The 18487-nt window shown below is 35.4% G+C and overlaps 1 protein-coding gene across 3 annotated transcripts in view; it reads right to left on the bottom strand.

Annotated features, from left to right (window-relative positions):
* The window catches only part of UGGT2 (UDP-glucose glycoprotein glucosyltransferase 2), a 140779-nt gene that overhangs the window by 58705 nt on the left and 63587 nt on the right, over positions 1-18487 (bottom strand). For 2 of the 3 annotated variants that reach the window (XM_055426570.2, XM_055426572.2), the window contains exons 13-22: positions 18250-18369; positions 17365-17450; positions 16694-16829; positions 12777-12908; positions 9949-10113; positions 9483-9606; positions 9288-9386; positions 6632-6726; positions 5035-5241; positions 2079-2210 (exon numbers count right to left, since the gene is read on the bottom strand). In XM_055426570.2, coding sequence (XP_055282545.2) covers positions 2079-2210; positions 5035-5241; positions 6632-6726; positions 9288-9386; positions 9483-9606; positions 9949-10113; positions 12777-12908; positions 16694-16829; positions 17365-17450; positions 18250-18369 — 1296 coding nt within the window. The remainder of the gene's footprint in view (positions 1-2078; positions 2211-5034; positions 5242-6631; positions 6727-9287; positions 9387-9482; positions 9607-9948; positions 10114-12776; positions 12909-16693; positions 16830-17364; positions 17451-18249; positions 18370-18487) is intronic. The other variant, XM_055426573.2, reaches the window with a different exon arrangement.

Below are 18487 nucleotides of genomic sequence, written 5' to 3'. Positions count from 1 at the left end.
GTCTACTGTAATAGCTCCTAACTGGCTTCCCAACCTCTACAGTTTATTCTCAATGTAATAGCCACTAATGATTCAAATAAAATGTAAGTCAGTTTATGTCAGTCCCCTCTCCAGAACAATGAGTTTTTCAACTCATTCAGAGTAAAACCGCACCTGATCTGGCCCCCAGCTACTTCTCTCCTGTTCTCCTCATATCTGCTATTCTTAGAACACACAGACATGAGTTCATCTCAGGACTCTGTACTCCCTGTTCCCTCTACCTAGAACATTCTTCCAGATATGCAACAGTTTGTTCTCTCACCTCTTTTGGTTCTCTGTCCAAACAACCCTGTATAAATAAGGACACTGTTTTTGTTCCCTGCGCATCACAATGTAAACTCCACAAAAACATGTTTTTTCACTCCTATACTCTTGGATTCCAGAAGAACATTTGGTTCATGGCAAGATTACAGCTAAATCCTTTTGTAAATTTCAAGGAAAATGAGAAGAAAAGAGTTTAAAACAAATAAGCTGAACATAACTATAATATTTATCACTAATATTGATAACAATATTATCATGGCTGAATTATATTAAGCCATGACAAAGAAAACACAGAGTAGCTTTTCCATCATGTATAACCAAAAGGCAAATTAATATATAGAGCAGGCTGTAACTTTTTCCTTTTTATCCCTTAAAATGCCTGACAAAGTCAAAGGTAGCCTTATACTTTAAAACTGTTCTAAAAAGTTTTTTCTTCCCAAAGAAACTGCTAAAGAAAAAAAAAAGCAACACCATTTTTGGGCTTTCAAATAGCTCACTATCAAAATTCACTAAGACTTTACATTTTTGTAACCATAAATGCCAACTGTTGTCACCAATTTTACAGCACCACTGTACACAGATGCACCTGAGTCTAACTACCTTTAGGAGCTAACACAATTAGCACAAGAACTGTTACACTGAAGAAGAAATACTTAATTTGTGGATATGAGTCTCTCATTATTCTCCGATTTCTATTATTTACAGACTCAAATAAGAAAGAATAAATAAGCATAATTTTAAGGGAATGATGATATGGGAATGAAGCACAGAGGGAACAGAACTCACAAAAATGTAGAAAACTGAGCTTTGATGATGACTTAGGGATATACAATTTGATGGTTCAAGCAGAGGTATGTCAAACATACTGCATTAGCTGATTTCTAAAAATACTTAAGCACCAGATTCAATTTTTAAAAACTTAAATCACACCTGAGAAAGAAAACTAGTCTATCATACTAAAAATATTAATAAGCAGCTATCGTCCACTAATTCTGTATGTATCTATTACAACTCCCTAATCAACTGGAAAATATTTTTAGTATATTAAGAGAAAAAAGTGTGATTATAATTATGTATTTAAAAAACAGACAAGGCTATGCAGAATAGAAACAAAGGATCTGAAGGTAAAACCTCGAGGGTGGGATGGTATGGGAGATAGAAAGATTCAAGATGGAGGGGAAATATGTATACCTATAGCTGATTCATGTTGATGTATGGCAGAAACGAACACAATATTGCAAAGCAATTATCCTCCAATTAAAAATAAATAAATTTTTTAAAAAAGAAAAAATCTTTATTAGGATGGTGGGAGGGACTTTCCCCATAGTTTTAAAAAATTATATTAATACATATAACTTTATACAACAAAACTTACAAAGGTATTATTATTTAATATAATCAATTGTAGAAAAAAGCTACAAAAAGAAAAAAGGTGTTAAAATGTACTTTATACACACATTTACAACAGTGATTCTCAATTACAGTGTTGTCATATATACTAAACTGCTTGTTCTAATACTTACCTTATAAAAGCTATCCTCAAAGAACATCCTCAGCCACATCCAATGTCATCGCGGATGGGGGTAGGGGTGCAGACACAGCGAGTGTGCCATGAACTAGATTATCTCAGAGGCCAGTTTATTTATGCTGAGGCCTGTCTGGCGTGAGCACCATCCTCTGTGTGTACTGCATCAGGTGTATTGTAACAGAAAATGTTTGAGACCTTTGTATCACAGTGTCACTGAGAAAAGTAAGCAAAAAATTTTTCTACTTACCCTCCCATTGCTGACAACACCTTTTTCTCCAGGACTCAATTTAAGTACATCTCGGCAGAACGACTGGTGAGTTCGAAAAATATTCACTCCAATGGTATTGTATTTTTTCTCAAAGGCATTTTTATCTGCCCCCTAAGGCATACGTTAAGAATGATAAAACCAATAAGAGAACAGTAAATACACAAAATAATATTTTTTAACATAGCTTACTTTAATAAGTCATAATGGAACTTAAAATTACATTAACTTTTGATTTTTAAAAGTACCATCTTGTTCTGAAATCACATTTTAAAAAAAGAATCTTTCTTGGCAAGGCAATTACAATATCTGTAAATCCTTTTATAAGTAGATAGCTTGCTATACATTTGTTGAGAATGTGGGGTAGATTACTGATTAATAAAATGCTAGGGAACAAATTTTAAAAAATTTAACATTAAAAAATAAAATACAATGTTTATTAAATTCTGAACTCAGTACTTCCATTTTGGTGTGCTCAACTAAAAAATACTGGTTAAAATAAAAATACTCTGTCTCATTCCAATCCCACAAAACCAGTTTAGTAATAGTGCATTTAAATTCTGAAATACAAAAGTAATATTATCCATCTCAGTGTGTATCAAACATTAAGTGAAAGTCACTCAGTCATGTCCGACTCTTTGCGACCCCATGGACTATACAGTTCATGTAATTCTCCAGACCAGAATGCTGAAGTGGGTAGCCTTTCCCTTTTCCAAGGGATCTTCCCAACCCAGGGATCTAACCCAGGTCTCCCTCATTGAAGGTGGATTCTTTCAAACATTAATATGCATACAAATCACCTGGGTGTCTTGTTAAAATAAAGATTGTACTGGGGTAGATCCAGGGTGGGCCTTGCCTTCTGCATTTTTATCATATTCCTGGAACACCTACAATATCAGAAAAGGTTCCCTGCCTGCCCAAGGCACAGCCACAGGTGGGTACTGAGCTCTAGAAATCTGGTTAGTATGATTGAGAAATTTACTGTAATTTTATTTAAAACAGCCACATGAAGTTGGCGGCTACAGTATCAGACAGTGTAGCCCTAGAACTTCACTTTCAGAATCTCTCAGTCAATTCTTCTCTGATCACAAGCTGCTGACCCTCCAGCTCATTCACTCCAGTGTCACCAGGACAACTATTAGACAACCCTTCAGTCCCTTGATCCAACCACTTATTGTCTATCGTGCTTGCCACATCATAATTTTCCTCCTAACCAAGCCCTACCTCAGAGCCCTTTACCATAGCAAAAACAGTGCATGCTCAGTTCCCTTGAATGCCTCCTCTCAGTTATAATAACCTGGCAAAACCTCAACTCTGGTTAAACATAATTCTGTTTACTCTGCGACAGGATCCAAACAGTGTTAGGATGGCTGGAGAAACGTGTGCGGCCAACACTGATCTCACTTTCAGTTATGGTCACTAATCTCAATAGAGCCCTCAGAAATTTTCCTATACCACTGTTGATTCACTTTCTCACTCTCAGAACAATAGGAAAATACTTGACATTCTCTCCTCTTCCCTCCAACCTCTAAGAGCACCTCAGTTCAGTTCAGTTCAGTCGCTCAGTCGTGTCCGACTCTTTGTGACTCCATGAACCACAGCACGCCAGGCCTCCCTGTCCATCACCAACTCCTGGAGCCTACCCAAACTCATGTCCATCGAGTCGGTGATGCCATCCAGCCATCTCATCCTCTGTCGTCCCCTTCTCCTCCTGCCCCCAATCGCTACCAGCATCAGAGTCTTTTCCAATGAGTCCCTACTCCCATCCTAATACTTAGCTAATGATCTGACTTTTTTCTGAAAATGGAATCAATCAGAAGAGAAGTACTCATCTGGCTACCACCAAATAAATCTACCCTGTTCTTTAAACCAATACTTACAACTTGTGCATTGGGTCCCAGCACCTCTTTTCTACTCAAGAAACATCCTTCCACTTTGCTCCCTTCTCTCCATATCACCCTTTCTCATATTTGGATGGACTGTTCTCATTAGCATACCAAAAAAGTGAAATCCTTCCCTGAACTCAAGTCCTATTCTAGCTACACAATATTTCTCTGTTCTCCACATGGGAAAATTCCTTTAGAAAGCTACGAATACTTGCTGTCTCTCTTTTCTGATTTCCCTTTCCCTCTTGACTCTAGTTCACCTTTATACCTACTACTTCATTGAAACTATTCTTATCAGTCACCAATGACCACCTTAACAAATAAAATGGTCCCTTATGAAGCCTAATTTCAAGACATCTGGCATAGTTGACCATGTCCTCCTGTAAATACTTTCTTCAGATCCACTGTGTTTTTGAATCTGGTATATTCTTCTTACAGACTTTCCATGGCTTGATTTCTCATTTCATTCAGAGCTTTGCCCAAACAACAGCTCTTTAGAGATGCCTTCCCTTGACCACTCTAGCTAAAAGAACATCCCTCAAACAGTATACTTACTTATATATTTTTTTTCTAGCACCACTTACCTTTTCTTTCCCATTACAATGTAAGTCCATAAGAACAGGGATTCTATCTGCCTTGTTCACAAGTATTATCCCCATTGTCTGGGAGTCAATCAATAAATTTTTTGAATGGATTAATGAGTCTTTCTTTCAGAGCATCATCTTTTACCTTAGAATTTTTCCCTGTACTGGATCCCTTCAGTGAAATAACTGAGGATTATTTACATATTCCTTTAACTTCCAATTCTTCATGTAAGTACATATCCAAACTAGAAAGCCATTAACTTTAAGATCATTGAGTAGTAGTTGAAATATCTGAAATTTGATATGTTCAGTGCTTCTATGCAAAGCCATATCATTTAATGAGGACCTTTCCCACTGTAAAGCTTATGATCCCCATTTGATTATACTTATTGATTTTTTGGCACACTGAAATATTTTTGAAATATGCAACAGATATGCATGTATTATTTCAAACAAATAGCTACTAACCTCAGTAAGCAACGTTTTAATTTTCTTTCCAGAGTAAATAGCTGCAGCAGTTTTTTCTTCTGCCAGTTTCCTGAGAAAGTTTCTCAAAAAGCTGTTTTTCAGTGTAAGAAAAGCTGCCAGAATTCCTCTGGAAATAGTTGTGTTTTCTTCATCTATTTTTGATGTAGGATTATAAATAACCCCCAAACGACTATGACCACTTGTTTTCTGCAAAACACATTTAAAGGTGACAAAGATCAGTATTTTACATATCCTTTTATAATGGAATTTTGCAAATCTCATAAAATTTTCAAAGACTAAAATCATACGAAGTACACTTGACCCTTGAACAATGCAGGGGTCAGACGCACTGACCCCGTGAGCAGTTGAAAATCCACTCATAGTTGGCCCTTACTCAAAGTTCCACATCTGTAGAGTCAGCCAATCACAGATGACATGATTCTGCAGTATTTACTACTGAAAAAAAATTGTGTATAAGTGGACCCATGCTGTTCAAACCCTGCTGCTGAAAGAGCAAAGTATATTTTTTGACTACAGTATAATTAAGCTAGAAATCAATCACCAAAAGAAAACTAGAACATTAGTCTAGTTTTTATGAGATTCAGTTTACAGCCCAGAATCTACAAATGGTTTTTAATTGTTACATTTGTGCTTTGCAAGAACATATGCTATGTAATGTGTATTTTTCTATCAATATTCATTAAGTAAAGTTTGGGGATTTTATTATTCAAATCATCTGTACATCCCTATTGATTTTCTGTTTACTTGCTTATTACTGAAATAGATATGTAAAAAAATAGTACAGTATGGAGGCTGGTAGACCAAGATCAATGTGCCAGCATGGTCAGGTGCTGGTGAAGACCCTGTTCTAGGCTGCATTTTCTAATTTCTCCTTGGATCTTTACATGACAAAAAGAGAGTAAGCTAGCTCTAGGATCTCTTCTTGTAATAGCACTAATCCCATTTATGAGGACTTCACCCTTATGACCTAATTACCTCCTAAAGGTCCTATCTCCAAATATCAGCACATTGAGGATTAGATTAGAACATAAAAATTTTGAAAGAAAAGAAAAAAGTGTTAGTCACTCAGTAGTGTCCGACTCTGTGTGATCCCATGGACCGTAGCCTGCCAGGCTCTTTTGTCCATGGAATTCTCTAGGCAAGAATGCTGGAGTGGTTTGCCATTTCCTTCTCCAGGGGATCTTCCCCACCCAGGGATCAAACCTGAGTCTCCTGCATTGCAAGAAGATTCTTTACCATCTGAGCCACCAGGGAAGCCCTATAAATTTTTGGGGGGACACAAACATTCAGCACATACACACTATTAGACATGTACATGTATGTCCAATAGCAAGGACTAGGAGAGAATATAAAAGTCATGAATCACAGAAGACATGTAGGGCTGTCTTCTCTGGGCAAGGTCACCTATCTTACAAGGAGAAAGAATCTGAATTCCTGCCTTAGCACCATGTTCTAACCAAGTTAAGGAACTGAAAATGTTAACATGAAAGAAAATAAAGATTTAATGAACATTTTTCATACTGCTTTCTCAAAATTACAACACATTAATTTTTGTAGAAAGTGTCCAAATACTCACCATGTGACTTAATGCATTAAAAAGCAGTTTTCTCCCAGATGGTTTGTCAAAATCAGCAACAATCCAGAAAGTGACTGAAGAAATTACGTAATCATCTGAAAGTTTCAAACAGTATAAACTAATTCTTAAAATCAAAGCAAAGACAGGAACATGTCCAGTTAAGAAAATACATAAAAATAATAATTTTTTAAATGAATCATTTTGAAAATAAGCAAATATTGGTAAAAATTACACACACACAGAATGAAATACATAGAAAATGTTAAGAGTAATTCATTTATAAACTTTGTATAAACTCAGATACCAAAAAGAAAGAATAGTCCCCAAGAAACACATCTATGGGATACTTTGGCCAGTAGAGAAAATTGTATTATGCTTATCAAGGTTCCACTGTTGGCATGAAAAATTGCCTTCCAGCTGCTGCTGCTGCTGCTAAGTCACTTCAGTCGTGTCCGACTCTGTGTGACCCCATGGACGGAAGCCCACCAGGCTCCCCCGTCCCTGGGATTCTCCAGGCAAGAACACTGGAGTGGGTTGCCATTTCCTTCTCCAATGTGTGAAAGTGAAAAGCGAAAGTGAAGTTGCTCAGTCGTGTGCAACCCTTAGCGACCCCACGGACTGCAGCCTACCAGGCTCCTCCATCCATGGGATTTTCTAGGCAAGAGTACTGGAGTGGCTTGCCATTGCCTTCTCCGTGCCTACCAGCTACATATGTAAAAAAAAAATGATACTTATACCTTACATAACATAAAACCAGACACAATAAATTATTAGCAGATACTGGAAACAGCAATATTTTATTAGCTTATGGTTCATGTATTTCAAAAATTCTGGCTATTGTTAACTTAGTCTAATTCACATCATCTTGTGCCAAAAACATCAATACATTTTTTTTCCAGAAACATCTGAAAATCTGGAAGCCACAAGATGAAACAATTTTTAATCCTGCAGTCACAGTTAAATGGGTTTAATTTCATCCAACCTCAGCATATAACATCTGAACTAATACTTGTCTGGCTATCATCAAAATTATACAAAAATTAGTCCCTTAGATCATATGACCCACTTAAAATAACTGTAGAAAGTTTGCTATACCAAAAACTTACACCTGAATAAATGTGAAGCTACAGTTATCATCACTGTTGTTGTTCAATCACTAAGTCGTGTCCGACTCTTTGTAACCCCATGGACTGCAGCACGCAACCCCAAGGACTGCAGCATGCCAGGCTTCCCTGTCCTGCACCATCTCCTGGAGTTTGCTCAAACTCATATCCACTGAGTAGGTGATGCTATGGTACCATACCCAGTAATATATAATTATGCAAAAACTGGCTTTGGTTAGTGAAAAAAAAATGTAACAAAATGAAGGACAACACTGATTCTCCTTGCAATCCTTCAGAAGCAATTTAAGAGTAATGCAGTGGTGGCACATTCTTTTCAAAGAAGAAAGGTAAAGAATTCTCATGCCTTCTTAAATGTCAGCACTTTTACCATTACAAATAGTAAACTGAGAAATACTTAAAAAATACTAAGCAAGTTTCTTCCAATTTTATATTTCTTTACATAAATACAAATAAAGAAATAAGGTGTTTCTCAGTTAATTATTCTTTTAAATTGCAAGAGATTTAATCTAAGGGCATTAATTGTAGGCTAGTTTACTCTATTCTGACGCCCCGAAGCAATTTTTGAAATACAATCCAGAACCTGATAAATATATTTCTTCTATTTTTTATTCCCTATTTCTCTGTCTACTTTTCCCTTCACTTGACACATTCAGGACCTTAGCCTGCCATACAATGGAACTGAATTATATTTTACTATTCGTTGAATTTCTTGTAGACAGACCACTATATGAACGTAAAATCAAGATCTGTTAGAAAGTAATTCAAAGGTGACCTGGTCCTAATTTGGATTCACCCCATAGCATTCTCAAAAATTAGCTGTCTGCTTTAATCTCTCTCATATATAAAAATTACCCCTTATTTCACAGTAATTTCATCTTTAGATCACTCATTATCAGAAAGTTATCACTTTATATAACAACATAAAACTCAGCTTTCTTTTATGGTTCATGCATGGGTTCTCTGTGTTCTCTCCAGAACAAAGTAGGTCAAACAAAACAAAGTGAAACTCAAACCAATCTAACTCCATTATGGTACCTCACAAACCTGTGGTCATATTGCAGTTTTCCTGTCTAGGCTAAACCCTTATTTCCAAAGATGTTCCTGCCTTGGTCCCCCTTCCTTTGGATATGACCGCCATCCTAAGCAAAACATTCAGACACTGTTTAACCGGAATGCAGAATTATTCTCTCATCTGGGGCTTACACTTTTATTTATGCCTTATAAGAGTATCAGGTTACTTAATCTTGAAAGTGTTTTACCACCTTCCTAAAAAGGAGAATAACAGAATAGCTTGCTTTAAAAAAAAGGCAAAGAAATAAGATTAACCCCTCTGCATATATGATTAGCCAGGATAGGCGGCATCATTTTTCTCAGCAAAATCCTTTTATTCTAACAATTTACAAATTCTCAAATTGAAAACCAGGCCTCTAATCAAATATCAACATACAAAAATGTGTTATGCAAACATTTAATAAAATTATTAACTTTTACCATTTAGGAATAAATTCAGGAAAATAAAATATGCTTATTACCTCCTTCAGTTACATAGTACATGTTCTCTGCAATTACAGCACTCTTATCTTGTGTATCCAAGAAGAAGAAAGTAGAGAAATCTTCAACATCAGCAGTTACTAAAAATTTTAATATTAAATGTTAAATAATGAATTAATAAAACATTCACAACTCAATAAACATTTGTAGAAAAGTACATGGAAGGATTATTTTACCTGATGTAGATATCAAATTAAGGTACTGCCATTTATTGTGCAAAATCAAAGGATTTATACGGGGCACAACATTATTTTTACCCATTAGGAAGTCAACTGCATTTATTCGATCATTTAATGTACCCTAAAATAACAAAATATTATTTAGGTAATACAGACAATTTATATACATATGTTTTAATATGATGCAGAGAATACATTTAAAGATTGCTTAATCTAAAATAAGTCAATTTAAAATTCTTATAATAAATTTTCCTGTAAAACTTTGGAGTTTCTTTCCAATTAAGCAATTTTTAGATATAATTATCCACAGATAAATTTAATTACTACTTTAAAAAGCACTACTAAATGATCAGACTGGAAACTTTTATGCAATTAACTTTAGCTATGAAGACAGTTCTAATGTAATACAGAAATAATTTATATATATCATTCATCATACATTTTCTCATACATGCTTACCTACCATAAAAACTTTTTTTTGTAAATACACAGTTGTATCCATCATTCTGTGAAAAACAGCCATTTCTAGTTCCTTAAAATTCAGCTCTTCACGGTGAAAGGATTCACCATTATAAAGAGCTTGAGGCAAAGGACCCAAGCCAGTCATCTTATAAAAGTTTGTTCCTGCCTATTCAATTAAAAAAATACCAGAGAGTTAAACAGAATATGTCTGTCTGAAAAAGAAATACATAAATAAAGGGACTGCCACATTTTTGTATGTCATAGATAAATGTTAGTTTTGCTAATTTTATCTGTTCTTTATAACGCTACTTAAGGAAGGAAATTTACCTACCGAGAACAAGTCAGAAAACATTTTTTAAAAGGGCCAGACACATATTTTACGTTTTGTGAGCCATCTGGTCTCTGACACAACTACTCAACTGTGATGTTACAGTGCAAAAGCAGTGACACACAACACATGAATGAATGAACCTGGCTGTCTCCAACAACCTGTGTTTATAAAAACAGGTGGAAAAACAGGTGGTAGAAAGGCTGGATTTGGCTCAGGGGCTGTAGTTTGCTGGCCTTTGATAGAGAGTATGACTTTACTTTAAAAAATACATCTAACTGCATAAGAGGTTAATTTATCTCTATGTTCATTTGTTTATTAAACATTCACTGAATTCACGTGTTTGGCTAGACTCTGTGAGTACAAAGCTAAAATATCTGCCTTCAAGGGACTCACATATATACAAGCAAAACTGAAATCATATACCAGGTTTTATGGGAGCCGAGAAAAGAAGGGACAAAGTTTGATGGTGGAGAGAAGGGATCATAAAAACCCTCTTCAGAGAATAGCAGCAAAATCTTAAAAGGACAAGTAAAAATTTGCTTGTCCTTTAAAAGTGGAGAAAGACATTCCAAGCGAAAACAGACAGCACTGCCAGGAATAGAAGGGAAGAGAGAATATGGTATACTCAGGTAATGGCAAACAGTTTTCTTTGTTTACAGTGGGAGGAGTTATTAATATGTAGGGAGAAGATATTAGGCCAGAGGGGTGGAGGGGCTAGATGATGAAGGTCTTCAGCATCTGGATTTTATCTTGTATGATACAGTATCACTAGCAATTAATTCATTCACTACTCAACACTATGCATCATTAAAATTGTCATGATAGCCAACAGATTAATAATTACTCTCTGAAGCTAAGTACTAATATTATATTCACTTTACATTTAATAAAACATACAGAGAGTCACTTCCAATGTCATATAACTACTACATTTTGGAAACAGAATTTGTATTTACAAGTGTGTGACCAATAGTCTGAAGTCTTAACCACTGAACTATATTATCTCTGAGCTACATTACATATATATATAACTGTATATATACGCTGCGAGAAGTATCAGTAACCTCAGATATGCAGATGACAACACACTTATAGCAGAAAGCAAAGAAGAAGTAAAGAGCCTCTTGATGAAGGTGAAAGAAGAGAGTGAAAAGTTGGCTTAAAGCTCAACATTCAGAAAACTAAGATCATGGAATCTGGTCCCATCACTTCATGGCAAATGGATGGGGAAACAGTGACAGACTTTATTTTTTGGGGCTCCAAAATCACTGTAGATGGTGACTGCAGCCATGAAATTAAAAGACGCTTGCTCCCTGGAAGAAAAGTTATGACCAACCTAGACAGCGTATTAAAAAGCAGAGACATTACTTTGCCAACAAAGGACCAGCTAGTCAAGGCTATGGTTTTTCCAGTAGTCATGTATGGATGTGAGAGTTGGACTCTAAAGAAAGTTGAGTACCGAAAAATTGATGCTTTTGAACTGTGGTGTTGGAGAACTCTTGAGAGTCCCTTGGACAGCAAGGAGATCCAACAGAGAAATATCAATAACCTCAGATATGCAGATGACATCACCCTTGTGGCAGAAAGTGAAGACGAACTAAGAGCCTCCTGATGAAAGTGAAAGAGGAGAGTGAAAAAGTTGGCTTAAAGCTCAACATTCAAAAAACTAAGATCATGGCATCTGGTCCCATCACTTCATGGGAGATAGATGGGGAAACAGTGGAAACAGTGTCAGACTTTATTTTGGGGGGCTCCAAAATTACTGCTGTTGGTGATTGCAACCATGAAATTAAAAGACGCTTACTCCTTGGACGGAAAGTTATGACCAACCTAGATAGCAGATTAAAAAGCAGAGACATTACTTTGCCAACCAAGGTCCGTCTAGTCGAGGCTATGGTTTTTCCAGTGATCATGTATGGATCTGAGAGTTGGACTGTGAAGAAAGCTGATCGCCAAAGAATTGATGCTTTTGAACTGTGGTGCTGGAGAAGACTCTTGAGAGTCCCTTGAACTACAAGGAGATCCAACCAGTCCATTCTAAGGGAGATCAGTCCTGGGTGTTCATTGGAAGGACTGATGCTAAAGGTGAAACTCCAATACTTTGACCACCTCATGTGAAGAGCTGACTCACTGGAAAACACCCTGATGCTAGAAGGGATTGGGGGTGGGAGGAGACAGGGACGACAGAGGATGAGATGGCTGGATGGCATCACTGACTCGATGGACATGAGTTTGAGTGAACTCTGGGAGTTGGTGATGGACAGGGAGGCCTGGCGTGCTGCGATTCATGGGGTTGCAAAGAGTTGGACACGACTGAGCGACTGAACTGAACTGAACCAAATGAAACACTGTATAAACGTGTCATTCAAAGGTATAAATTTCCCTTTTTTTTAACGTTTAAAATCTAAATTTGATTGTAAAGTTATAGTAAGATCATTTATTCATGAGATAATAAAAGTTTCTTCACCATGTTTTAAAAAATTTGCATTCCAACTTACCTTTCTTTCACCATCATATTTAGAATCAATTCCCAAAATATCCCAAATATTAGCATGAGGAAACTTATTTTGAAGAACACTCTTCACACTGTTAACAGTGAGTATTTTGTGATTCTCCACTTTTTTGTACATCTGTGAAAATAAAGATATTATGATTTTCATCTTACAGTAGCTAGTTTTCTTTTCCTTAGCATGAATATTTACAAAGAACTTATTTTATATTTTCTAAGTTCTAAGCATACTATATACATACATTTATATACACACACTACACCCACATACAGAGATAAGCAAACTGTTTTAATAATAAAATCTATCATTTTCTAATAAAAATGGTATTGTGAATATTCTAAAGCTTTCAAAATACCGTAGCAAGTTTCTATGTTAGTCTATTTAGATCAAGCCTATGATTCTTAATAAAATAATGGTTACCTTTATTTTAAAAGATATATATATACACACACTAAAAAATAATTTAAATGACTTATTTCAGAAATGCTTATTTTCATTTCCAGTTGCTCTTTAGTAAATATCTTAACTACGGAGAAGGCAATGGCAACCCACTCCAGTACTCTTGCCTGGAAAATCCCATGGACGGAGGAGCCTGGAAGGCTGCAGTCCGTGGGGTTGCTGAGGGTCGGATACGACTGAGCGACTTGACTTTCACTTTTCACTTTCATGCATTGGAAAAGGAAATGACAACCCACTCCAGTGTTCTTGCCTGGAGAATCCCAGGGATGGGGGAGCCTGGTGGGCTGCCGTCTATGGGGTTGCACAGAGTCGGACACGACTGAAGCAATTTAGCAGCAGCAGCAGCAGCAGCAGCAAGGTATCTAAGTTAGCTAGAATGTCTTACATAAGCTACTTCAGATATATAACAATTCAATATTCTTATATATAATTTCAAAATTTTGTTTTTTTGAGGAATTTGCGATGTCATGCAATTTATTCACATTTTAGATAACATAGCTTATATGCAAATATTTATTAAAAATGCAATCCTTTTTTAAACCATCTCTGTTTCTATGGAAAGCAAGAGTGTGTACAATCTAAATACATTAATACACTATGAGAATTTGAGACCTGAAATAAAAATATAAATCCTTTCATTTTCATTAACATGTGTGTGTAACATCTTGTAAGCACAAAAGAGATATTTTCAATCTTGTGAAATTTATAATCTAGTTAGGAAGACAAACTTGCAGATATGTAAGTACTGTAATCCAAATATCACAGGCTTACCCCTTTGAACATTGTATATAAATTTCAAATTTTTGTGATTCAATCTCCAACTGCTTGGCTTCAGAATGTCTAAATTTTTTTTCCAAACTTTAAACTTTCTATTTTGTATTGGGCTATGGGCTTCCCTGGAGAAGGCAATGGCATCCCACTCCAGTATTCTTGCCTGGAAAATCCCATGGGCGGAGGAGCCTGGTGGGCTGCCATGTATAGGGTCACACAGAGTCGGACACGACTGAAGCGACTTGGCAACTTGGCATGGGCTTCCCTAGTGGCTCAGATGATAAAGAATCTGCCTGCAATGCAGGAAACCCAGGTTTAATCCCAGGGTTGGAAGGATGCCCTGGAGAAGGATATGGCAACCCAGTCCAGTATTCTTGCCTTGAAAATCTCAAGGACGGAGAAGCCTGGGAAGCTTTGGTTCATAGAGTCACAAAGAGTTGGACATGATTGAAGTGACTTAGCATGCATGCATAGTCTATTAACAATGTTGTGGTAGCTTCAGGTGAATAGCAAAGGGACTCAGCCATATACAAATTTCAGAACAGTTATGTAACTTGGTAAGCAAAAAAAGTATGAGACATTATGAAGTATAACTAACAAAATGAACCATCTCCACGAACAAACCAGATAACACTGAAAATGAACATCACTGTGGAATAATAATATCGGTGAAGCACAATTTTCCTCCCAATCTCATCTCCCTCTGTTCCTCAGAAGCAAGCAACATCTTGTTTCTGTTTACCATTTCTTTCTAGAGTTTTATCTGAATATCTAAGTTCTAGAGTTTTATCTGAATGTATTTCCAGGCACTATGATATTTAGTTTTGTTTGCTTTTTGAGCTTTAAACAGTACATGGTAATATGTTGGCCTTCTATACTTTCATTATGCCTCTAACACATCCATGATTTTAGCATATCATGATTCATCATGTGAAATGATTAAATTTTACTGATTAATATGGATTTTACATATATATATATATAGTATTCCAATATACCAAATATATGTAGTTTCCGGTTTGTTGCTATTGTGCATGATTCTGCTAATAGTCTCCTATAGCAAAGATTTGTCTCAAAGTATGTGTGTGTGCATATGTGTAGGGAATATGCAAATTTAACTTCAAATTTTGAAGAACTACAATTGTTTCTCAAAGTGGTTATACCAATTCATATTCTTATAAGCAGTGTAACAGTGTAAAGGAATTTCCATTGTTCTCCATTCTCATTAATGTATGACAATGTCATCTTTCTTTAGTTCAGTTCAGTCGCTCAGTCGTGTCCGACTCTTTGTGACCCCATGAATCACAGCACGCCAGGCCTCCCTGTCCATCACCAACTCCCGGAGTTCACTCAAACTCATGTCCATTGAGTCGGTGATGCCATCCAGCCATCTCATTCTCTGTTGTCCCCTACTCCTCCTGCCCCCAATCCCTCCTAATTACTGCCAAATTATAGGAGATGAGATATATCTCAGGGTAAGCTTTATTTGCATTTTTATGATTTCCAAGATACTCAGTTACCATTAGTTGTAATAAACATTTATTTACTTTAATAATTTCAATACATTTTGGCTTAACATTAATGTATCCTCTAATATTTTGAAAATCTCTTTATGTATTTTTTTCCATTGGGTTTTTCAATTTGTAGGAAATCTAGTACATATCATGTACTACAAATATTTCTCTTCCTTGGAACTTATTTCCCTCACTTCTTTATGATATCTTTTGATGAACAATGCACTGGTTTTCATTTGTAAGTAGCTAAATCTATCAGCATTCTCCTTCAGACTCATAATTTTTAAAATATTATTGAGGAATCTTAACTCCTTTGGGGTCCTAATTTCTTCCTAACATCTTAATGCTTTGTTTTTCACAATAAGTTTTTAAGCTTCCTGATATTATTTTTTACATAAGGTGTCAGATCCTGTTTGTATCAGATTATCATTAACTGCCCAGCTACCAGCTGTTTAAGTCCATTGCAATATGACAGGAAGTTCTAATAACGGTTGACAAGCCATAGAACAATAAATAAAAAATGAATAGAAGATTTTTAAAACTATAATCTGACTCTCTTAACACCAATAATACTGTTCTTTAATGCATTTATATTTCCATTATGAGCCATAAGAGAGCCACCATTATAAAATAATTTTCTTACCTCATTACTTCCTTAATCAGATTCTTACCAATTTCTTACAGTTTGTCAGATTCAGTATCAATCTTATTGTTTATCATTTTGATACCAATTTGCTGCCGTGAAGTTTTCCTCCTCTGAAAATCTCTAGGAAGTCTTATTAACTTTGCCACTTAGAGCATTTAAATTTGAAATAATCTTCTCCACTCATGATTTTATTCAAAACCCAGTTTAAGAATTCTCTTACTAATTATTTTCTATCAATATGCTTCCTCTAAATTTATGTATACAATTTATGTTCCTTTATCAGTTGGGTAAACCTAAATAAATTCAGATTTTTGGCAGAGCCTCAGTTGCCTTGTTTATAAAGTGGGGACAATATTGTGTACTTAAGCTGAGAGTTGCAAGAATCAAATTCATCATGTGCACTAATCTATCATGACAGTTTTTATAAACTAAAATGTTAAAACAAACAGTAATAATGATAACAATGCAAAAATACTCTACATTCTGAAGAAATTATATGTAGTGCATTAACTCACATGTACTATGAACAGAAATGCTTGTGATATACCATTCTCTTCTGCAATATAATTGAAAGCTCGCCAAAGGGCAACTCCAGCATCATTTGTTCCATCAACCTCATCATCTGTATTAACAACGAACACAAAACCAATTCTAGGAAAGAAGATGAGTAAGAAATATCACAACTCCCTCTTGAACCATAACAAATGATGGATTTTAAACATTATTAGACTCCAACATCTAGATGGAGGGAATGAGTTAACAGATGGGGTAAAGAAGAGTATTACTGTTTGAAAAGGTTTGATTTGTAATGACTATTCACCAAAATTCTCATCTCTGCAGGAGTCTTCCAAAATGTAAAACTCTCTGGTGGTGACATTATCAAGTGGCTTTTTTTTTTTTCCAAAAAAAAAAAAAGGCGGGGGGGAGTGTACTCTTAACACAACCATAGGAAATGGATCCATCTTCAAGCACCGAAAGTGACAAGATCATTCTCTCAGGAAGGTAATACAGTAGACAAGATTAGCAAGCAGGTGTGATTAACAGAGTCTATCATAAGGCTGTATGCTTCTTCACAACATACAGCACTGAGATAACGGTCACCTTGAATTCCACATTAACAACCAGTGTAACACAACGTGAACATCACTAGATTTCCTTCAACTGACAGTTATAAATTGACAATTACCTAAGAGGAATTTTATGATGATAGAAAAGTTCAGCAATTTTTATAAAATCCACGGTATATTCTTGAGCAGGATCAATAAACAGAACCTAAAAAAAGTAGACAGTCTATAATCACCATTTTGTTTTAAAACTTCAGAATTTTTATGAAATTGAAATTTAATCTAATTTCTGTAACTAAAAGTATGAAATTCAAGGTACAATTTCTTAAAACTTTCTACTAAAGAATTTTGAGGAATGTATATAAGAGTTTCACAGTTTATGAAGAATTTCTAAAAGCTACACATCCAGCTCAAAGTAAATGTTTTTTGTTTTTTTTACAGGAAGTGAAATACCTTATTCTAAGTGTTCATTGGATTTTCTGTGATAAATTTTTTAAAAAAGAAACAAATTGAATTTTGACCAAAAAAATAATGGCTTAACATCTGCCCTAGAAACTAAGATATTCACTTCCTATGTGAAAACCTGTAAAAGCCCTAGATGTTTTCTCCACAGTTTAAATTTCTATAAGGTTACTTAACACTGTAATAATGAACATTTATATGCACAGATTACAAAGTAGTATTTGTGTATTTTTCCCTTAAATGTACTGAAATTTATTAATTCTTATAATATAGAAGAAAAGTTTGATCATAAATTCCTTTTAGAAAATTTAACAGTAACCCATCAACTTAATATTGGTATTATAAAGGTACATGGGGATAAAACAATAAAAGGCAGATTATGTGTCTCTGCTAGCTTGTGAAACCTAGTCAGCCATGCCACCTCAAGCTTGTTACATTAGGCAAATACTTCCTTATTACTCAGATGCCTAATTACCAACAGTAAGGTAGTACCAAAAAAACCAGTGATATCTTTATAAAAGATGCAGACACAATTTCAAACTCACCAAATTATGAAAATTACGCCTTATGAAAGGTATACTTCCAGGGAATATTGGTTTCAAAAGTTCCTGGTAACTTGAAGGCCATGTTAAATACATCTCATCAGTTTCTAAGTTATTAATCCACTAGAAAAGAATCAAGAAAGCTGTGAAAGCTATATTAATACTTAAATCATTTTCAAATCTGACTTTATCAAACAACAAGTGAAATATACCTAAGATTTTCTACATTTCTGATTAAGTA

Source organism: Moschus berezovskii, chromosome 13, assembly GCF_049115385.1.
Source record: "Moschus berezovskii isolate FMDL1 chromosome 13, NW_MosBer_1.0, whole genome shotgun sequence".
In the NCBI taxonomy this organism is placed as follows: domain Eukaryota; kingdom Metazoa; phylum Chordata; class Mammalia; order Artiodactyla; family Moschidae; genus Moschus; species Moschus berezovskii.
The sequence above is the reverse complement of the archived record's forward strand: the minus strand, read 5'-3'. Positions and strand labels throughout refer to the sequence as shown.